Here is a 23,776-nt window from a genome sequence, read left to right as displayed (position 1 = left end):
ATAGATTTGTAAAATATCCTAATCAAACCTATTCTATATTCATGAAATACAAAACTCATCACCCTAAGCCAGCTAAGAAATATTGACATTTCTTTATAAAAAAAGAAAGAATGGGATTGTTAGAAATTCTTAGAACATGTAAAAATAGATCAAGAAACAAATTTTTGGGAACAAATAGAGATGTCACATGACCAAGCAATAGTAAAGGCTCATAATAAATATAATCTACTTAACCACAATTGGTTTACTTCTGGATGGGGCCTTTTAAATTTTTAAGATCCTAAACCAAAATCAAAAGGCCCTCCATGAACACTACATTAGCTAAGTTAATAATATTAAGAAATATTAAATAAAATATTAAATATCAAATGGTTGTTACATAAAAATGGCTACATTACACAATTTTTTTTTTTTTGTGAAAATGAAAGGGCTTATAATGGCAGTTCAGGACTAGATCACTGCTAACAAATTACAGGCAGCTAAGTATAGCAGTTTGAGTACAGGACCTGGACTTAGGAATGCCAGAATTGGAATCATGCCTCAGACAGTAACTCTCTGGATAATTCATGTAATCCTCTCTGTGTCTCAGTTTCCTCATCTATAAAATGATGATAACAACATATACTTCCCTGGGCAGTGGTGAAAATCAAATGATTTAACATATGTAAAATGTTTTACCAACCCTAAAATACTACATAAACACTACCTAATATTATTATTGCGGAAGGATTATCCTTAAGGAGCTCAGACTTCATGGAAAAATGTAGCTTATACAGGGAAATGGCAGAACACATATTGTAGACTACAAAAGTTTAGATAGTAAATACTTAGCAAGACTTAACCTAGCAGTTAGATATTCACTATCTTTTCATGGACTGACAAATGATAAACCTCCAAATTACAAATATAGACCTCTATCCTTTAGAATTAACCTATAAACTCAATTGCAAATAGACCATTATCACAGACTAAAACTATTGCCTACAATCATATGGAAATAATATTGATTCATAAAACCTTTAGAATATGTTTAATAGATTTTATCATACTTAATACTCATCATCTCCAAGCTAGATGAAATGAAAGGTGTTCATAGTATAATTACATCATAGTTATATCCCTCTTGTCCTACTTAGCTACTAGAGTTATATCAAGGATACACTGTGGGGTGTATGGGGTATTCAGGGAAGACTAGAACCTCTGGCATGAGGGCTTGCTGAGCCCTTGCAGGGCTTCCTTCTTAGGTGTCCACTTGCCATTCAGCTCTCACCTGTGGCTCCAAGAAGCAATAGCTTGGGCAGTGACTGTACCATAGTTAAACCATCTTGGCAGGTGGGCTAAACCAGTTTGAGGATGGCTGGTGGTCTTCAGACACGTTGGTGAGTTAGAGGGATATTTACCCCAAGCATGTGAAGACTCTCCACTCCACCCGCTCCCCAGTCAAAATGAGCAGATGAGAATAGTTTTTTTCATCAGCCATGAAGGAGACAGAAGTTGGCATTGTAGGGTGCTGAGAGCTTGGTTAGTCTTATATCCCATGGTCATCCACTGCCTCCTAAGCCATTACCAGTTATCTTGACTTTTGTTTTTCAATTACTTTTATTTCTGGAAATGAGAATGAGGTAAACAACTTTGACTCTGCCTAACTAAATCTAATTTGTGCACAAGTCAAAAGATGTCACCCATACCATATTACAATTTTGCTCTCTCATTATTTCAGTATTTTCCTCCTACCCAAAAGTTCCATGGCAACAGGGAAGTGACAAAGCAGCAAGTGTGGATACCCTGGGAGCTGTAGTCACAACCCTACACACAGGCAACCCAGGACATAGGATCATCTCACTGGAAGCAGTTGTTCAAATGCCAAACATACATTTGTCTAAAAGACTACTTTATGGAGAACTCACACAAGGCAGCAGCTCACACTGAGATAAGATGTGATACAAGGATACTTTCAGCCTCTACGAAGAACTTCACTATCAGTTGTGAGGCATGGAAAACAATGGCATAGGACCATCCTGTGCAACGTGCCCACATCCAATAAGGTGCTGTAATCTGTTAGCAAAGTAGAATTGCAGTAGCTCAAGAAAAACAGGAGATATGCACATTTAGAGAAAGCTCTGTCCCAAAAGTATACAAGGGCTATTGTTTCCTGATCTATGTTAGAGCTTTCCAAGTTCATACTGATTTGATCAATCACAGTTAAACACACTATACATTGACTGCAACATGATGATATCATTTTGGACAACAACTAACCAAGTATTTCATTCAAAATAGGAGTTGTTCCCTTGGCTTAATGAATTTATTATGATTATAGATAGATATGAGAAAGGGAGGGAAAATGAGAGAGAAACAGAGAAAACCCTAATCTAACTTTTCCATGTGGCTGCTCATGTCCTGTTCCTGGCTAGTACCCCACAGAAGTTAAAAAAAAATAGAGCAAGGCTTCCTCCTCCTTAACTCCTTCATATACCCTCCTGGCTCTCTACCTCCAGTACCACTGTTCACGTTCATTCTCATTCAGACAATCAGACAATCGATGGAGAATGGCATCATATTTGTCAGAGCAGAGGTGGAGGGTATATATCCTTCACACACGAGGATGATCTCAGCAGGCCTAAAGAGAATGAACTTATATTGTAATACTTTAATTCAACTGCAAAATTATTTGTTTTATCCATCTGTTCAATACTCCTTTGAACATTAAATATTAAAAATAATAATAGTAGGCTAGTGACTTGTCTTAGGTACTATTTGAATCCCACTAAAAATATTAGAAGAAAAAGATAACAATTATAGTTAAATTTCTATAGCCTTTTAATATTTATGAAATTTTTTATCCGTTTGGTTCCACAATGACCCATGAGTTAGATACTATAAATCTTACTGCTCCTTTGCTACAGATAAAAAAAATGAAACTGAGCTTTAAATGTTTTGTCCAGCATCACACAAAGGAAGATCTCAGATTCTGGTCCCTTGAATCTAAGTCTAGCACCCTTTCTACTGTACCATGCTCATTGATGTTTTAATTTACATCTTTCACAGACTTTTCCATTGTTTGGTTTTGTTATTAGATTTCTTCCTCCTATATTTTTATAAATCTTTATTTTTGCTTCATTTTTACTTATACTAGTTTTTCAGTTATTTATTTTATAATCTTTATTATCCAATTTGATATGTTACGAAAGTTTCAATGTCATGCATCATTAGAATTGGAGGATCAGAGACCAGGTTTGACAAACTGAAGGATTCTCCATCATATCCTAAATATTCTCAGGAAGACAAAAGACCTGTCTTTAATTTCACATTGACAAAGAGATATATCAGTACTTTTCCAAGTACTGGTTGAGATATATCAGTACTTTTCCAAGTTGGTGATCACCTCTGTTTATTTTCCTATAAAGATATATGGTGGATAATTAGTACCTGTCAATATCCACATAATCACATCTTCATTCCTTAGAGCAGCAACAGTTCCATGATGTTCAGAATCAAGCTCTGCTTTCTTTTAATCTGTTACTTAGCCCAGACTGTTCCATGTTCTTCCAGAATTCTTTCTATTTAATATCCTATTAGCCTCCTGACATGAAGTCAGGATTCCCTTCAATTTCTTCATATATTTTGACTTCTTTGTTTTTGTTTTTTAACCCTTACCTTCTGTCTTGGAGCCAATATTGGCTCCAAGGCAGAAGAGTGGTAAGGGCTAGTCAAGTGACTTGCCCAGAGTCACACAACTGGGAAGTGTCTGAGGCCATATTTGAACCTAGGACCTCCCCTCCCTAGGCCTGGCTCTCAATCCACTGAGCTACCCAGCTTACCCCTTCTTTGTTTTTTATTTGAAAGTTTTCTTCCATTTATTTTATGAACACTTTATTCTATGTAGTAATTTTTTTTTAAATTTTAAACATTATTTTATTTGGTCATTTCCAAACATTATTCACTGGAAACAAAGAACATTTTCTTTTCCTCTCCCCCCCCCCCACCTTTCCCTCTCCCATAGCCGACGCACGATTCCACTGGTTATCACATGTGTTCTTGACTCAAACCCATTTCCCTGTTGTTGGTATTTGCATTAGAGTGTTCATTTAGAGTCTCTCCACAGTCATTTCCTCTCAGCCCCTGTAGTCAAGCAGTTGCTTTTCGTCGGTGTTTTTACTCCCACAGTTTGTCCTCTGCTTGTGGATAGTATTTTTTAGATCCCTGCAGATTGTTCAGGGACGTTGCATTGACACCAATGGAGAAGTCCATCACCTTCGATTGTACCACAGTGTATCAGTCTCTGTGTACAATGTTTTCCTGGTTCTGCTCCTTTCACTCTGCATCACTTCCTGGAGGTTGTTCCAGTCTCCATGGAATTCCTCTACTTTATTATTCCTTTTAGCACAATAGTATTCCATCACCAACAGATACCACAGTTCATTCAGCCATTCCCCAATTGATGGGCATCCCCTTGTTTTCCAATTTTTGGAAACCACAAAGAGTGCAGCTATGAATATTCTTGTACAAGTCTTTTTCCTTATTATCTCTTTGGGGTACAAACCCAGCAGTGCTATGGTTGGATCAAAGGGCAGACAGTCTTTTATCACCCTTTGGGCATAGTTCCAAATTGCCCTCCAGAATGGCTGGATCAATTCACAACTCCACCAGCAATGAATTAGTGTCCCCACTTTGCCACATCCCCTCCAGCATTCATTACTTTCCATAGCTATCATGTTAGCCAATCTGCTAAGTGTGAGGTGATACCTCAGAGTTGTTTTGATTTGCATCTCTCTGATTATAAGAGACGTAGAGCACTTCTTCATGTGCTTATTAATAGTTTTGATTTCTTTGGCTGAGAACTGCCTGTTCATGTCCTTTGCCCATTTGTCAATTGGAGAATGGCTTGATTTTTTGTACAATTGATTTAGTTCTTTGTAAATTTGAGTAATTAAACCTTTGTCAGAGGTTTTTATGAAGATTGTTTCCCAATTTGTTGCTACCCTTCTGATTTTGGTTACGTTGGTTTTGTTTGTACAAAAACTTTTTAATATGATGTATTCCAGATTATTTATTTTGCATTTTGTAACTCTTTCTAATTCTTGCTTGGTTTTAAAGTCTTTCCCTTCCCAAAGGTCTGACATGTATACTATTCTATGTTTGCCCAATTTTCTTATAGTTTCCTTCTTTATGTTCAAGTCATTCACCCATTTTGAATTTATCTTGGTGTAGGGTGTGAGGTGTTGATCTAAACCTAATCTTTCCCACACTGTCCTCCAATTTTCCCAGCAGTTTTTATGAAATAGTGGATTTTTGTCCCAAAAGCTGGGATCTTTGGGTTTGTCACATACTGTCTTGCTGAGGTTGCTTGCCCCCAGTCTATTCCACTGATCCTCCTTTCTGTCTCTTATCCAGTACCAAATTGTTTTGATGACTGCTGCTTTGTAATATAGTTTAAGGTCTGGGACTGCAAGGCCCCCATCATTGGTGTTTTTTTTTTCATTATTTCCCTGGATATCCTTGATCTTTTGTTTTATTGTTGAGTTCATCCCATTCACGTTCAAAGTTATGACTGTCACTAGTGGACTCCCTGCCATTTTGATATCCTTCCCTAATTCTAACCTTTCTTCTTCAGCTCTACCTTTTAGTCCAGTGATTTAATTTAAATCATCCCCCTTGTCCCCTCCCTTGATATGTTTCCCTTTCTAGTCCCTCCCTTTTTTTCCCTCCCCCCCTCTTCTTCCTTCCCTCTTTTGTGTTCCCTCCCCCCATCCTCCTTGGTTTTCCCTTCTTACTTCCCTTGTTAGGTAAGATAGAATTCAAGATCTCAATGGATCTGGATGTTCTTCCCTCTTAGAGTTGATTTCCCTGAGAGTAAGGTTTAAGTAAAAACCCTCTTCCTCTCCTTCTTATAGGAGTTTTCTTCCCCTCCCCTTCCCGTGTGAATCTTTTTGTGAGAAAGATTATTCTATTTGGTCTTTCTTTTCCCCCTATTTACACATTACATTTTCCCCACATGTTAGTATACATAGATTGATATAAATGTAGTAGTTATAGAAGAGAGTTTGAGTAAAAGAAAAAGATAACATTTTTCTCCTTTTCCCTTTCCTTCACATTTACCTTTTCAGATATTCCATGCTATTTGTTTTTCGATATCGACCTTTCCACAGAGCTCTGGTCTTTTCTTTGCAAAAACTTGGAAATCTTCTATTTTGTTGAGTGCCCATACTTTCCCTTGGAAGTATATAGTTAGTTTTGCTGGATAGCTGATTCTTGGTTGAAGACCCAGCTCTCTTGCCTTTCTGAAAATCATGTTCCCTGCCTTACGGTCATTTAGAGTGGAACTTGCAAGGTCTTGTGTGACCCTGATTGGCATTCCTTTATATCTAAATTGTCGTTTTCTGGCTTCTTGTAGGATTTTTTCTTTTGTTTGAAAGCTTTGGAATTTGGCAATTACATTCCTGGGAGTTGTCTTTTGGGGATTTAGTGTAGAGGGTGTTCTGTGAGCTCTGTCAGTGGCTGTATTGCCCCCTTGTTCTAGAATCTCTGGGCAATTTTCTTTGATTATATCTTGTATTACGATGTCGAGTTTGCTGTTTATTTCTGGCTTTTCTGGAAGTCCAATTACTCTTAAATTATCTCTTCTTCCTCTATTTTCCAAGTCTGTCACCTTGTCCGTGAGATATTTTATATTCTCTTCTAATTTCTTGGTCTTTTGGCTTTGCTTTATTAATTCTTGCTCTTTTTCTTTGAGTTGCCTGATTCTGACTTTTACAGCCTGGTTTTCCTTTTTACTTTGGTCAAACTGGTTTTGTAGATGCGTGAATTTCTTTTGCATTATTTCCCACTTTTCTTCCCAGAAGGCTTCCATCTTTTTGATCCTTTCCAATTCACATTCTTCATGGGTTTGTGGAGAGTTTCCATTTCCTTTGGAAGGTTTCGGAGCATTTGCTTGTGTTTCCTCTTCTATCTCCTCTGTATTTTGCATTTTTGCACCATAAAATGTGTCCAAAGTCGCCCCCTTCTTGTTTTTCTTGGTGTTTTGAGGCTTTTGTGCTTCTGTGGACTTTGCCATCTCTATCTGAGTGGGGAGGACTAGCTTTTCTTATCTCTGTCTGTTGTTCAGAGGTTTTAGCCCTAGGCAGATTGTCTGTTCTATGCAGTTGTTGTTCTGTCTTCCCGGGGAAGCCAGGAATTGCTGGTGTTTCCATGTTGCTGCCCTTCTCCGTTCCCTCCCGATGATTCTCCGCTGCCCCACTTCCACGCTCTGAGCCTGCCTTTCCCTTTCTGCGGGGTGTTTGTTTCTGTGCTTTAGCGGACCAGGAGAGCCAGCACTCTGAGGGGGGAGGGGCCACGGCTTCCCGGAGCTCTGAGGGCTCCTGATAAGATTAACTTTCTCTGGGTTGAACTGAGTATGCTTTGAGGCAGGGACCTTCCCTGAGACTCAGATGGAAGGATCCAGCCAGGGGGCTGCAGGCTCCCCCAGTCTCTCTTTGTTTCCCTGCTATCTGGGTGCCCCCGAGAGTGGGTCAGGTTGTTTTCAGGATGTGGCCTTCGGAGTAGCCGGCTCCAGAGGCCCTTTTGCCAGCCCTGAGGGTTACTGTTGTTTCAGATGACCCTGCTCTCTGAGGTGGGAGGGGCCATGGCTTCCTGGAGCTCTGAGGGCTGGTGATAGGATTAACCTCAGACTGAGTATGCCCTGAGGCAGGGACCTTCCATGAGACTCAGATGGAAGGATCTGGTCAGGGGGCTACAGGCTCCTCCTGTCTCTCCCGTTTTCCTGCTGTCTGGGTGCCTTCTCGACTGGGTCAGGTTGTTTTCAGGAAGAGGCCTTCAGGATAGCCGGCCCTGAGGCTCTGAGGTTCCCTCTGCTGCCTCGGACTCAGAGCTCTGGGTTGGGGGGATGGGTCCTGGGACCTTCCTTCTGCCTACCCCTTAGGTCCAAGTGATCTCGGGTTCTGTCTTTTGGGGAGGGCGTACCTTTTGATCCAGGTCCAGGTCCAGGAGGAGGATTCCTGGGGTCTATGCTGTTCGTTTTGAATTTCGGTGCCTTAGGAGCATATAGTTTGAGTTTGGTAGGGAAGGGTTTCTGGAGATCTGAACTTTAGCTTTCTCTAAGCCGCCATCTTGACCGGAAGTTCTCTCTCTGCAGTAATTTAAAGCATAGAGAAATAGTTAACACATAACATATCTTCAAGCTCACCATAGGATTTAACCATTAAGCCTGTGGTCAAACAAGTAGGAGGAGGCAAAGACTCTTTTACCCTAAGGAAGAAATGGGGTGGGACCCACCTTCAGAGAATAAGTTACCCAATTCTATCCACTGTTCCTACTTGTCTGTAGTCTTCAAATGAGCTATGCAGATCCATTACTATATTTAGTGTATTTTTCACAAGTACCTCAATTAGCAATAGGGTAGATATTTCCTTTTAGGCAGTGTATCAATTTGTCTAAAATATAAGACTTTTCATTTTTATTTTGAAATTGATATTCATTAACAAACATGAGCATTTTGATGTAAAAAAGAAAATTGTATGTGAAACAGTGAACTCCAAATCTACAAAATGCTTTGCCCCATTTCAGAAGCCTCTTAAAATCTTTTACTTCCTTCACAACTCTGTTCAGTTGCCATCTTCTTAATGGAGCCTTTCCTGACATAGGCCCCCTCCCCCAGCTAGTAATTCCTTCCACCAACAAAAATTTATATTGTATTTACTTTGCATATATTTATTTATGTACATATCCCCTTCAATAGAAAGTAGTCTTTTTCAGTGCAAGAGGCATTTCATTTTTTATCTTTCTCACCCCAGCTTAGCACTGTGTCTGACCTATAGTAGACACTTAATTAATGATTATTAGTTAAATATGTTCTAATGTATGCAAGACAACTTAAATTTTGGAAGTTAAAATTGTTTAAAAATCCAAATAAATCAGTAAAGCATCCTAGAAGAAAATGCAGATTTTGCTATCTGTAAGAACTCCAATAATCTTGTGGATTTTTCTTGTATAAGAAAATCAAAATAGCATTTTATTAGTTTTAGAGTTTCACTTGATTTAAGAATACAGATTATTTCAGTCATGAGAAAAGTATGTTACAGAATTGTCCTCCTAAGGATGTAATTTTAAAATGATATTGGGTAGAGGAAATTGATTTTTCTAGCTATCTAAATTTTATTTTGTGGGCAGTGATTGTTTAATATGCATCTAAGCAAGACTTTATATTTGCAAAGGCATTTGGTAGCATTTTAGTTGTTGATACAATTTGAAATGATGGTAATGAATTATTTGTGAGAAATAAAAATGTTTAGAAGAGTATTGTTTAAACCATTGCTACATGGCTTTTTTTGCAGCCATGTGAAAGTATCTGCTTTTATACAGTGCTGTAAAATTTCCATTGAGATTGTTATTTTGAAGCATGTATACTTCATTTATTATCTGGACCACTCAATTTGCTATTTTGAATCATAAGCTATTGTTATTTATGTCCAAGGAGAACTATTTGAAGAGAGGTACTTTTTCTTGGAGTTGTTTGTGCCACATGTGTCTTGAACATCATAATCACTGTAGTTATCGTGTAACATATAATCTCCGTTTGTTTTTGTACCAAATCTCATGAAATATTTTAAAGTTTAAAATCACTCTTATATATTATTCCTTCCAGGTTTAACCAATATATTATTGCTAAGGTAGAAAAGGCACAAAGATGAATTAATATATAATACATTACCTTTTCTGTTATCATCTTATGGCAATATTTAAATTCAACTTTTTCTTTTTCAGACTTTTTCTATATATCATACATAAATATTTACTGTCAGAATTATATTTCTAAGACTAAACTTGCAATGATTTTTCTTTCATAACAGGAAAGAGTGGCCCTGAATGTAAACACTGTAATGCAGACCCAGATAAAGAATGCCGCTTTTGCTCCTGTTGTTTATGTGGAGGCAAACAAGATGCACATATGCAGCTTCTCTGTGATGAATGTAATATGGCCTTTCATATCTATTGTCTGAATCCTCCTCTGAGCAAGATTCCAGAAGATGAAGACTGGTAAATATGCAAACATTTTTATGGATAGAAAAGAATAGGACAAAAGGAATATATCATTAGAATTTCAAAATAAAATTGATTTCTAAAAGTTATTCAAATAATTCTGTTTTATGCAAATAGTTAATGATTATTTAATGTCTTTTATTCATTACTAATTAGCTATATGGTATATCTCTGTGTATTTATGTGTATCTATAGATACATACAGAAACACATATGTATATACCATTTTTCCAAAATTTAGGATGAATGTTTTTGAAAATTGCATCAATTCTTTTAATATGCTTGTCTTCTTTCTGAACTTCAGTTTCCACATCTTCATAAAGAGGATTCAACAAAGTGTTTTCTAAGGACCCTTCAGTTCTGAATCCTTCTCTTAATTGTGTAATGAAATCTTCATGTAGATATCCAAATATTGTTCATGATGAAATTCCTAGATATTTTTAAGAGAGAGAGCCCCAAAAATATGTGGTAATAAACACACAGCTTGATGAAACCTGTTGTCCCACCCTACTAGTCCTTTTCATCTTCATACACTTATTTTTCTTGTTCCTTAAACACTGTATAATTAGCTAGCACATTTCCAAAAGGTAGGTTACAAAAGAAAAATGAGTCATTCCAGGGGAAGGGGGGCCGTCGCACTGAAAAATGGAGATAATAATGACAAGATGAGGCCAAATATTGCTCCTTTTGCTAGACAGTTGGAGGACTATGGGTGTTTATTTCATATACTATTAGTAGTCAGAGTATACATTGGTTCTCTATAACTGTTTTTCTTTTATATAAGGAAGATTTTAGAGCAGGGGGTGTGGGAATGAATTGTTAATGGAGTAATATTCTACAAAGACTATGATGTAAAAAAGAAAATCAATAAAACTACTCCCCTCCCCCATGAGAAGCTAAGGCCAAGGCACAGGTAGAAATAGAATAAGATTGAAGAACGATAGTCATTGATTTTCTGTGTACAGGATATTCTTGTCTCAAAGCCTTTGCATTAGCTGTCTCACATAATTAGAATTTTCTCCTTCCCAAAACCTATCTTGTATTTATTTTGTGTATATTGCAGTTATTTACATATTATATATATGCAATCACAGATGACAGAACATTGGTGTAGGAAGAATGTATTTACAACTGTGATTCCCCTAGGGGAAAACACCGTTCCCTAAATTCAGATGATAAGAACCAGCTTTTTATCCCTGATGGCTGGCTTTCTCTTCAACAGTTCTACCTTTTCACCCTGCTAGCTATTCCTGGGCTTGTCTATTTAAAGCTTTGGACTAGTTTTTGTCCAGCCAATGCATTCTGTTGCCCTTTTTGACTTGGTCAGAACAAGAGAAGTGTTCAGATCCAATAAGTGACTTCATCTACTTAAATGGAGGTTCGAACAGGGAGTGGGGTTCCCCTTCATGTATGTTCGTGTTTTCTCCTTGGAACATAAGCCCCTCAAGGGCTGGAACTTTCATCGTTTCTTTATATCATTAGTACTCAACACATTATAGCATAGGCACACAATGAAGGCTTGTTCATTAATCATACCCTAGGTCTAATGTTTGAAGCAAATAAGCCTCAAACCAAGAAGAGAAAAACATTTGGAAGAAAATGAATGATGTGCTGAGGTTAAATCCATTCATGTCAGTGAATTTTTATTAAGCATCTACTTTCTGTTAAAACAGTGTGCTAAAACCTAGGATAATAAAGGGAGGAAAAAAAAACCTGTCTCTGCTCTGAAAAAGTTACCATTCTTCTGGATTAGTTAAATAAGTTTGTTTTAGAAAACAAAGTCAGTCTTTTATCACTCACCACAAGGTCTGTCTAAGCAAGGATTCTAGGGACACCAGGCCAGCTCCATCTCAGCTGACTTCATCAGAGAGAGTTCCAGCCAGAGTCCTCCTCAAAGAGCCTTCCAGCCAGAAACTGTTTCAAAGGGCCTCTCTCCAGAGCCTCCAGAGGGACAGAGTCCCCTCAGAGGAGCTCCAGTGAGAGCTCCTTAGAGATTGTCCTCCAAGAGCTTCCCTTCTCCAGAGCCTCTCTTAAGAGATTCTTCCCAAGAGATCCTCATCCAAGATTTCTCCAAAAGGATCTCCTCAAGCGATTCTGCTTTTTCTTATATAGGGGGTTTTCTCCTATGTCACCTCCCCAAAGTCCTTACATCTAGCAATCACAGTAGATGTTTTCCAAAGGACAACCCATTCTAAAAACACTGCTGGGTTGACTAATCCCTTTAGTAAGTTTGAACCAGAGAAAACACAGCTGAGTCAACTAATCCCCTCAAGAGAAAACCTCTGAATAAGTTTTCACCTCTTTGCTCCTGGCAAGTTTACAAGTTGCCAGACCTTTATAGGTACTTAGCATCCCATTGTTTCAATTCTAAAAACAGGCATGGCTCAAAGAACTCCTTGCCTCATTATAAGTATGGGTCTAAGTACTTTCATTGTTTAACAAGGAGTTTTCTCGTACAGGTGGAGTAGAGGTCCTCCTATTTCTGATCCTGGTGAGTTCTCACAGTCAAAATGGGGAATGCTCCCAGTAGGGAATTGTTCCAATTGAGAATTCCCTGATGGGGAAATTTTTAACATTCACAAGTCTGAGAAATTTCAAGGTTTACATTATATATTCACATTATATACATTTATACATTTATATTCATATATATTTATATATACATATTTATACATTTACATTATATGTGTGTGTGTGTGTATGTGTGTGTAACTGCTAGAAATTGACATACTTTATGTTAGGACAGCAAAAAAAAAAATAGGCCTTGCTCATCCACATTCAGTAAAAATGACATATGACTTATATTTTTTAAATGCATAAACAAATAAATGTGATACAATGTCTTAGGAACCTCAAGCTTTTCTCACTGATTGCAAAAAAGGATTATGGTATAAATCTTTTTTATTAATTTGTATTTGTCAGAGTATCCTCAAGAGACTATTTTCTGTTTTTGAAATGTTAGAAAAGATGACTTCTACCAGGGGAAAATGAAGAACCTCTGTCATTTTTATGTCTTTTGATTGCTCAACATTTTTTTTCTTCATTTCAGCAGGTAGATGATGCTCCTTTTGTTAATTCTCATCAATGTTATGTGATCTTTACATTAATTTCTATTCTTTCTTTGAGAGAAATATTTTTGTCAGGATTGTGGTATCGTCTTGAAATGACAGGTGTTGAAGAGTCCTCAATGTCATTATTTCTGCCCTTTTAGAAAATATTCACGTCAGATAGTGCCCATGGCCACTTGTTTACATAGGGTCAAAGAGTCACTTGACATATACTATGCTGATAAATGTAGTAAATGATTGAATGATCATTTTCATCACTGTCTGGATTTTTAATAATTTTTAGCTGAAGTTTTTCAATGAGATGAAGTTGGGTAAATTTAAACTGATCATGTTTTCAACACTAAAAATAGCTTTTTCAGGTCAAGTGCACATCATTTGATACCATTCTGTTGTACTGTATGTATTCCATTGATGATTCCTTATAAAATCTAGGACAAATAGTAATTTCAATAATCATAAATTGTTCATTGTAAACCCTTAAGCTTACAGCATTTAAAATTGGACCACACAAATAATATGTGCTAAATTCAACAACTAAAGTGGACAGAGAAATATTTATACTGAAGACCTTCCTTTCCCCCCACCCCCCCAATTGAGACTACTCACCATTCTTTTGTAGCCTGTGATTCTTCAGATGCTTTGGAATGTGATCATTTGAAATTATTTGCACACTATTACTCCCTTAAAGTAATGAAGCATCAGGCCCAGCTTAGCACAGTAGAAAGGATCTGCATTTCTAGCTATAGGATCTTGGGTCAATTCTGTGCTGCTTGTTACCTTGAGTTACTTTGGGCTAGGCAATTCATTGCTCTGGTCTTCCATCTCCATCTCTTCATCTGTAAAATGAGGGGACTGGACTAGATGACTTCTTAGGACCCTTCTAGAACTGTAACCATATGATCCCATTCTATCAAAGATAACATCTTAGGCCTGTCTCAAGTACTCATCATGGTGCTATTCCTTATTCCAGACAGATTTATTCTTGTTAATTATCCTCTTATTAAGGACAAGAGATCCCAAAACATTCTCTGTTTTGCCTCTTTAGTTAGCTTGTAGTATTAAACAATTTGAAGTTAATGACTAGTTTTTGTGATTCCCTCAAACTTCCCTAATATCCTCCCTAAGGATACAGACTCCAGTCTAAGAAATAGTATTATTATATGGAAGCCTTCAAACCTCCAATCTTATAAAACTGACAGCTCTACTCAGCACTTCTAGGAAAAAGGATTCAGAAACCCAATTATTTTAGCCCTAGGGAAGAGGGCTTTGATAGTATATAGTTGGCTGATTTTCTCCAACAGTAAACAAAGCTGGATTGCCTGAAGTATAGAATTTTTCAAACTTAAAAAGTTTCCACCAGAAGCTATTCTAGTAGGTAAAATCCCATTACAATAAATAGCACTAAAAAAGTCTTAGTTTTATAGGATATTTCTCAGGAATAGACCTACCTACCAGAAATGCTTTATTGATTTGCTTACATATGATAGATATTTAGTAAACACCTTTTGAATAAATATTTTACTTAATTTTGGACTATTAGGAGTTATGTGAATCTTCTGTCTTTCCTCAAGTTCCTAGAAATTATAATGTTAGAAACTTAGTTTATAGGTTCTTAGGAAGAACTTTGGACTCATCCTCATTAACTCAGTCTTTTGTACATTCTCATCTTCAGGATGTCATTACAAGTATTAATCCTTATTAAGCTTATGCTAGTCAACTTTTGATAGATCCCTTTCAGTTCTGTCAGATTACTTTCTACAGATGACTCATTTCTGATAAAACTATAACGATAATGTCTGACAGCAAAGTGGCTCAGGGGACTGAGAGTCAGGCTGAGAAACAGGAGGTCCTGGATTCAAATACGGCCTTAGACTCTTTCTGGCAGTATGATTCTGGGCAAGTCATGTAACTCCCTCTGCCTAGCCCTTACCACTCTTCTGCCTTGGGACCAATGCATAGTATTGGTTCTAAGGCCGAAGGTAAGAGTTTAAAAAAAAATCTGTAAGGTAGGAGTTTTATGAAGGTTCGTGACATTTTAGTCATGGCCCTTTTCTTAAGGATTTTGAATTATTCTAATGGAATGTTTTTATTAGTCTGACGTAAATATGAAGATTTTAAAGGAATAAGTTAAAATTTGTAATAATGCCAAATATGTAAATTTTCTACAGTTCCACCCCTGCTCTTTTTTTTTTTTAAGGTATTGTCCTTCCTGTAAAATTGATTCAAGTGAAGTTGTAAAAGCTGGTGAAAAACTCAAACAGAGCAAAAAGAAAGCAAAGATGCCATCTGCTAGTACTGAAAGCCATAGAGACTGGGGGAAGGTAAAAGAGAAAAATATTTTTTTGTACTTCTAAAATTATGCTGATATTAGCTGCTGATAATTTAATAATCTAAATAGTCATTTGTGCATTTAGAAATAGTGAATTGTAGATACAATTTAAAAAAGGATCATGACCAAACTTTAATCTTTTTTAATGTATGGATGTGAAAGTTTTATTCTTCATATTTTATGATTAATGATAAAAGTTTTGTTTTGGGGACTAATCTAGCACAATGGTTTGTTCTAATAATGAATTTATTTCTTGTGACAATAAAGGGAATGGCCTGTGTTGGTCGAACTACCCAGTGTACACTGGTTCCTTCTAACCACTATGGACCTATACCGGGTGTTCCTGTTGGAACTACATGGAAATTTAGAGTTCAGGTAATTTGCTTCCTAATTATCTAATTTAAGGAAAATAACTCTAACCATTTAAAGAAAAAAAATTAGTGGTGAACATTTATTTTGCCAGAGTTTTAGGAAGAGATTTTTTTAGAAAAGAGTTTTTTAAAGTAGAGTATATAGAGATAAGAAAACATCTGCCTTTCATTCTTAAATCATATCATTTCTTGCAGGGTTTTTTTTTTAATGACTCCATTAAAAAATTAATGTGCTGTCCATTCTAATTTAAAAATAAGAGGCTGTTATTAAAATGAAAGTTTTGTTAGCTTCAACTGGACTTAAGAAATCCCCTTCTTAAATGAATAAGTCATGGGTGTGGAAAATATCAAGTGGTGAACTGAGAACTGAGTAGAATATCTGCCTGGCATCCTTCTTCTAGAAAAACCCCAGAGGTTCAGTCAGTTTATTCTTAACTTATCACTCTGCATTTGATTAACATTTGTCAATGAAGAAATCTAAGGCAGACTTTCCCCACCATTTGCAACCTATGACTTTTTTATACTTAAAAGTCTTAAAACTTTAAAAATATCTTCTTCAGTATCTCTCAATTGATGCTGATGTCTTTGAATCGTTATTTTTAGACTGTAATGAAAAGGTGTGAATATATCTCATTAACTTAGTTAATTAAAAAACAACTGAATCCACAAGCACTTATTAAGAACTACCTATCTCTCATTTTGTATATTTTAGAAGTATATGTATATCTTTTTTCTGATTTTAGAACCCTGTCACCTTTTGGCATATTATTATGACTTTTAAAGTAGTCCTTGTAACAAACTTTGGATTTATTTCACTGAAGAGGAAAGATATTTTTTGCTTAATGCTCTATTTAAACTTTGCTTCTTTGGGGGCAGCTTTGTACCGCTCAGTGGATTGAGAGCCAGGCCTAGAGATGGGAGGTCTTAGGTTCAAATGTGGCCTCAGACACTTCCCAGCTGTGTGACCTTAGGCAAGTCACTTGACCCCCATTGCCTAGCCCTTATCACTCTTCTGCTTTGGAACCAATATACAGTATTGATTCCAAGATGGAAGGTAAGGGCCGTAAAAAAACAAACAAACAAATAAATAAATAGATAAATAAATGAACTTAGCTTCTTCCATACTTCAAAAAACTTGTCATCAAATCCATCTGTACCTTAATTTTGAAGGTTACTGTACCTATATGAGTTATTACCTGGTGACCAACCTTTGAGTTTGGGGTCTCTCCACATTTATCTAGCCCAGTCCTAGATTTTGGGCCATTTTGGTAAAGTCTGCCAGAGATTTTGTGCCAGTGACATAAACTTTAAAATTCCAAGGTGAGTTTCATAACACAAATGAATACTTTTTAAACTTTATATTTTAACAACTTATTTTTATGCTTATTTGGCATAAATAATACTGTCTAATCTCAACAAACTAACTCATAGCTTTAAAGGAACTGTATCTAAGATTGGATTTCATAATTTTTTTATATATAATTAAAAATTGACTTCTTGGGTATTAAATACATAGTTCCAGCCCCAAAACCCTTAGAAAGTTATAATCTTTACATTTTATCCTAAAGGATTTTATGTAGAAGGTTCTAAAATGACTTAGATGCTCTTCCAGTTTGTGTTTTTATTTTAAACAATGAATTACTTGTTAAATTCCGTGACTCCTTAGTTCTCTTTCAGAATTTCTCCTTGTTTAAATTTAAAGGTGAGCGAGGCAGGTGTCCACAGACCCCATGTTGGTGGAATTCATGGCCGAAGCAATGATGGGGCATACTCACTTGTGCTGGCAGGAGGATTTGAGGATGAAGTAGTAAGTCCAAAAAAATTAAAATATCTTTACTAAGTCTAGCAATAAGTTGATTGTTCATTATTTTTAAAATTAATATTGTACTTTAAATCACTTACCTTCATTTAAACTGAAAATTGAGCAAATTCATTTTAGAATTATTAAGTTAGATATGCCATTAACTAAAGATGAACATTTCAAAGCAATTATTTACTGTTATCTTTGATAGGCTTTTCAAACCTCTACATGGTAGAATATGAACTGATCATCCATTAACATTCACTATTTCACCACTGCAAGACAATTCTCTCTAAATTTTCAATTTAGTTACATCCAACTAAAGTAATAAAAGAGTTACTGTGTAATTCAAACAATACTTTTATTTGAAGTGACCCCAGATGTGTATGTGATATAGGAACAGGTCACTTGCTCTTACAATTAAAATAAACTTACATGAAAGTATTTCTTAGTATATAACTCAATGCCACAGAATTCCAGGAGCTTATTATAGGGGAACAGAAAAGTATGAAGAAAGTTGCTTTTCTAAAATATCTTTTATAATGGAGTCCAAATAACCCTTAAGAAATAAAAGAAATTTACACATTAAGTAGCATCAGAACATATTTATTCTTGACCAGTACTGTTCACCCAGTTGATGCCATTGAGGGAATTTGCCTTTTTGATGGAGAAATCTCTTGAATAGTTCACTGTTCAAAATATGCTGTAATCCTGGAATAAAATTTAGTTCAAGTCCTAGCCCTCATTATAATTTTTAAAACCTAGTAAATATGCTGCTACATATATATATGCAAATGTCTATTTGAGTGACAAATTGATATTCCTTATGTTTGGAATTTTAAATTTATTTTTGCCATCTTTGAACAGCAATTTCTGCCAATTCTGGAATCATAGCATTCTAAAAATTCCTACAAGTCTCAGGAAGAAACAACTAATAATTTCTGAATTAAATACATTAGGTTTTAAGATAGTCTAACTCATCAAGACTGACTGGCTAGGGGAACCTTCGCTTTAAATATTTACAAAGTTTTAAAGTAGTCTTTTTTTTCTCATCTTGAAGGGAGGTATGATTATTCAACACAGATTTTTAATTTTTGGATGCATTCAACAAAAAAAATAAACTTATGATGGGATCATGGACTTAGATTGAAAGAAACCTCAGAAATCATTTATATTCCAGTGCTTATTTAACAACTGTACTTAAATATAATTGGACTGTAGGTTGAGCACTCTTTCCATTGTACTGTGCTCTTAATATGCTACTAGAACAATTGAATAAAATCATGTTCTTTGTAAATATTACAACTAAAATAGAGAAGAGAAAAAACTGTTTTTAAAAAGAAACATTAAAATGCTCTTAAAGATGCTTGTAAAGAAAAGTAAAAAAAATACAAATATGAAAATGAAAGCAGATTTAGAGCTTCTGACATATATGTTTCATTCTCTATGAATTACATACTTGATACGTTAGGCAAAAAAGGGGGTTAGTTTCGGGTTAATAATAGTTAGGAGTCCAAAGAGTTCAAAATACAAGGTTAGTAATTCTAGTCATTTCTGCCTTCATCCTTTGTGTTCCCTCTCCTACCACAGTTCTGAAATACCATATTTTTTTAGCTAGCCATCCAGTGTTTTCCTGACCTCCAGCAGGTTAACCCATAGTCATCTAATTTCCATTTTCACCCCAGTCTATATGGACCTTAAATCTAACCATGTAATTATTCCAATTCTCATAAGGATTTTAAATCTGTATTACCTAGAAAAAAAATGTAAATACATTAAGAAGTTCTAGGAACTAAAGTAAATAAATATGTTCTCTTTATATAACTTTTTTGTCAATAGAAGTATTTCCCACATTTCAGGGATATTCAGGTCGCTTATGAAAGGTGTTTATCTTCAGCTAGGGCTAAGATTGAAATATTATTCAAATATTAACCATTAAGTCTTAAATTAATCATTTCTTATGCTCTTTTACCATATACTTCACAAGGTTGTCATGAGGATTAAATGAGATGACATATGTTAAGAGTTTTATTGGCTTTAAACACTACATCATAATTGTAAGTTATGATTGTTTATATTTTGTTTCATGAAAGGGTAGTTTTTTCTTTAGAAAAAGAAATAGTTAAAGAATATTTGCTGATAATTTCTCTAAGTTAATCAAACTGCCTCTAATCTCCTATTTTAAGAAATAAGAAAAAATACAAACTCATTCCTATTGAAAACACTAGAAAGCATAGGAATAGAAGGGCCTTTCCTAAAAATAATAAACAGTATATGTCTAAAATCATCAGCAAATATCATTTGCAATGGGGACAAACTAGAAGACTTCCCAATAAGAGCAGGAGTGAAACAAGGATGCCCATTATCACTGACTCTATTATTTAACATTGTACTTGAAACACTAGCAGTAGCTATTAGGGAAGAAAAAGAAATTGAAGATATTAAAATAGGCAATGAGGAGACCAAGCTATCACTCTTTGCAGATGATATGATGGTCTACTTAAAGACTACTAGAGAATCAACCAAAAAACTAGTCGAAACAATCAACAACTTTAGTGAAGTTGCAAGATCCATAATAAACCCATGTAAGTCATCAGCGTTTCTATATATTTCCAACACATCTTAGCAGCAAGAATTAGAAAGAGAAATTGCATTTAAAATCACCCTAGACAATATAAAATATTTAGGAATCTATCCGCTGAGACAAACACGGGAACTACATGAACACAACTACAAAACACTCTCCACACAATTAAAACTAGTTCTAAACAATTGGAAAAACATTAACTGCTCATGGGTAGAACAAGCTAACATAATAAAAATGACAATCCTACCCAAATTAATTTACTTATTTAGTGCCATACCCGTTGAACTACCAAAACACTTTTTTACTGAACTAGAAAAAAACCATAACAAAGTTCATTTGGAAGAACAAAAGATAAAGGATATCCAGGGAAATCATGAAAAAAAAATGCAAAGGAAGGAGGACTTGCAGTCCCAGATCTCAAACTATACTATAAAGCAGTGGTTATCAAAACAATTTTGTACTGGTAAAGAGACAGAAAGGAAGATCAGTGGATTAGACTTGGTAAATGATCTCAGCAAGACAGTGTATGATAAGCACAAAGATCCCAGTTTGGGGGACGAAAACCCACTATTTGATAAAAACTGCTGGGAAAATTGGAAGACAGTATGGGAGAGATCAGCATCTTATACCCTACACCAAGATAAACTCAGAATGTGTGAATGACTTGAATATAAAGAAGGAAACTGTAAGCAAATTAGGTGAACACAGAATAGTATGTTTGTCAGATCTTTGGGAAGGGAAAGATTTTAAAACCAAGGAAGTGTTAGAAAAAAGTCACAAAATGTAAAATAAATCATTTGGATTATATCAAATTAAAAAGTTTTTGTACAAACAAAACCAACGTAACCAAAATTAGAAGGGAAGCAACAAATTGGGAAACAATATTCATAACAAAAACCTCTGACAGAGGTCTAATTACTCAAATTTATAAAATGCTAAACCAGTTGTACAAAAAAATCAAGCCATTCTCCAATTGATAAATGGACAAGGTACATGAATAGGCAATTTTCAGTTAAAGAAATCAAAACTATTAATAAGCACATGGAAAAAGTGCTCTAAATCTCTTATAATCAGAGAGATGCAAATCAAAACAACTCTGAGGTATCACCTCACACCTAGCAGATTGGCTAACATGACAGCAAAGAAAAGTAATGAATGTTGGAGGGGATGTGGCAAAGTTGGGACATTAATTCATTGCTGGTGGAGTTGTGAATTGATCCAACTATTCTGGAGGGCAATTTGGAACTATGCCCAAAGAGTGCTAAAAGACTGTTTAACACTGCTGGGTTTGTACGCCAAAGAGCTAGTAAGGAAAAAGACTTGTACAAAAATATTCATAGCTGCACTCTTTGTTTTGGCAAAAAATTGGAAAATGAGGGGATGCCCTTCAATTGGGGAATGGCTGAACAAGTTGTGGTGTATGTTGGTGATGCAATACTATTGTGCTCAAAGGAGTAATAAAATGGAAGAATTCCATGTGAACTGGAACAACCTCCAGGAATTGATGCAGAGTGAGAGGAGTAGAACCAGGAGAACAATGTACCCAGAGATTGATACACTGTGGTACAATCAGTGGCAATGCAGTGATCCTGAACAACTTGGAGGGATCTACAAGAAAAATCACTGTCCACATTCAGAAGAAACATTGTGGGAGTAAAAACACAGAAGAAAAACAATTGCTGGATTATGTGGGTTGAGGGGATATGGCTGGGGATGTAGACTCTAAATGAACATTCTAATACAAACACCATCAACATGGAAATAGGTTCTGATCAAGGACACATGTAATACCCAGTAAAATTGCGCTAAGGGAAAGGTGAGGGGAGGGGAGGGAGGGAAGTAATGTGATTATTGTAACCAAGGAATAATGTTCTAAATTGACTAAATTATTTTTTTAAAAGATAAAAAAAATCACATCTTTAAAAAAAATGATGGGAATATAATAACAACATCCCCAGCTTTCTCCAAATCCTCAGTTTCTCCCAATTCCATTACTTCCCAATTACTTTTGTTGATAGATAATGTGATACACTCCATAATAGTGAAAATAAGATTTTAAATTTTAGAGACTTCAGATACCATCTGATTGATTCTTCTCTGGAAATGTTGAGGATCTTTTTTCTAAAGCTGGACTTATCCACATCAAATTAGTATATGTTCTTTGAGGATACTTTGAAATTAGGGCTACTACTCATACAAAATTGCCCTTTAGTCTTCTTAATATCATGAATGTCTTCCGAGGTGCTGGAGTGGGTCTCTTAACTAGCAATGATATGGATTCCTTGTTTATATAGATTTCCACTTTAGGACTGAATTACAACCTAGGACAAGTAATTTCAGGCTATTTTCCCTCTTTCAGCTTCTCAGTGGACAAATAGAATTAATAGATGCTCCTCTCTTTGGTCCCAGTCATATTTTGATGGGTATTAATGTTAAAATGTGAATAGCACCTAGAAACCAAAATACTTAGTGATTTTTATGTAGATTTTTTTTTTTTGCTAAGGGAGGAAGGAAAATTTATGAGAAAAGATATGGCATTCCTGAGGTGTCATATGAGAGATTCATCTTCTCCATGGAAATGACCCAGTGAGTTTATTAGGCAAATGTTGCTAAATTCATGATTTATGTCAGAAAATAAATTCAAACCTTTTGATAAGTACTTAAGAATAATAACTGACATTAAATGGAGCTTTTCTAAGTACTTTACATATGTTGTTTCCTTTGGTCCTCCTAAAAACCCTATGAAGTAGGTGCTTATTATCTCCATTTGACAATTGAGGAAACTGAGGTCCAGAAACTAAATAACTTCTCTAGAATCACGGTTTTTAAGTGCCTGAGACAGTATTCCTGAATGTAAAATTGGGGGCTCTGTCTACTACATCAGTGGTATCAAACTCAAGAGCCAGCAAAGCTCCTAGGAGCCAGATTTTTTAAAATTGGGCAATTTGTAATTTTCCTTCTTTGTTAGCTGATGGTTGTCAGATGATACCTTAGAATAATTTTAATATGCATTTCACTAATAATGGATGATTTAGAATTTTTTCATATTGCTATTGATAGCTTTGATTTCTTCTTTAGACTTAGAAATAAATCTTCTATCGGAGAAACTTATTGCAAAGATTTTTACCACCCTCCCTGCCAATTTTCCTGTTTTGTTTTGAATTTTAGCCACATTGATTTTGTTTGTGCAAAAATGCTTTTGAATTTTCTATTTTACCTTCTATAACTTTGCCTCTTCTTTGGTTATAAACTCTTCCCCTATCTATCGATCTAGCAGGTAATTTCTTTTATGCTTTGCTAATTTGACTATGACATCACCTTTAATGCTGATTTATATCTAGTTTCTACTACATTAACAGTTTTCCCTATGGTTTTTATTAAATAGTAAGTATTTGCCCCAATAACTGGAATCTTTGTATTACTTGAATACTAGATAGTTTACAATGCTTACTTGCTTCTATATATTGTGTACCTAATGTTTTCCACTGATCAACTTGTTTCCCTTAATATCAAATCATTTTGATGATTACAGCTTTGTTAGTATAGTTTGAGATCTGGTATGACTAGGCTTCTTTCTTCCAAAAA

General features: G+C 35.5%; 1 protein-coding gene across 2 annotated transcripts in view; it reads left to right on the top strand.

The window, feature by feature from the left end:
- UHRF2 (ubiquitin like with PHD and ring finger domains 2) overlaps nucleotides 1–23,776 on the top strand; it is a 172,329-nt gene that overhangs the window by 113,734 nt on the left and 34,819 nt on the right. For both annotated transcript variants that reach the window (XM_001365386.5, XM_007499557.3), the window contains exons 6-9: nucleotides 9,846–10,032; nucleotides 15,301–15,424; nucleotides 15,700–15,807; nucleotides 17,506–17,610. In XM_001365386.5, coding sequence (XP_001365423.2) covers nucleotides 9,846–10,032; nucleotides 15,301–15,424; nucleotides 15,700–15,807; nucleotides 17,506–17,610 — 524 coding nt within the window. The remainder of the gene's footprint in view (nucleotides 1–9,845; nucleotides 10,033–15,300; nucleotides 15,425–15,699; nucleotides 15,808–17,505; nucleotides 17,611–23,776) is intronic.

This window comes from Monodelphis domestica, chromosome 7 (genome assembly GCF_027887165.1).
Source record: "Monodelphis domestica isolate mMonDom1 chromosome 7, mMonDom1.pri, whole genome shotgun sequence".
NCBI lineage: Eukaryota > Metazoa > Chordata > Mammalia > Didelphimorphia > Didelphidae > Monodelphis > Monodelphis domestica.
Note: the sequence above shows the minus strand (reverse complement) of the source record. Positions and strands in the feature narration are given on the sequence as shown.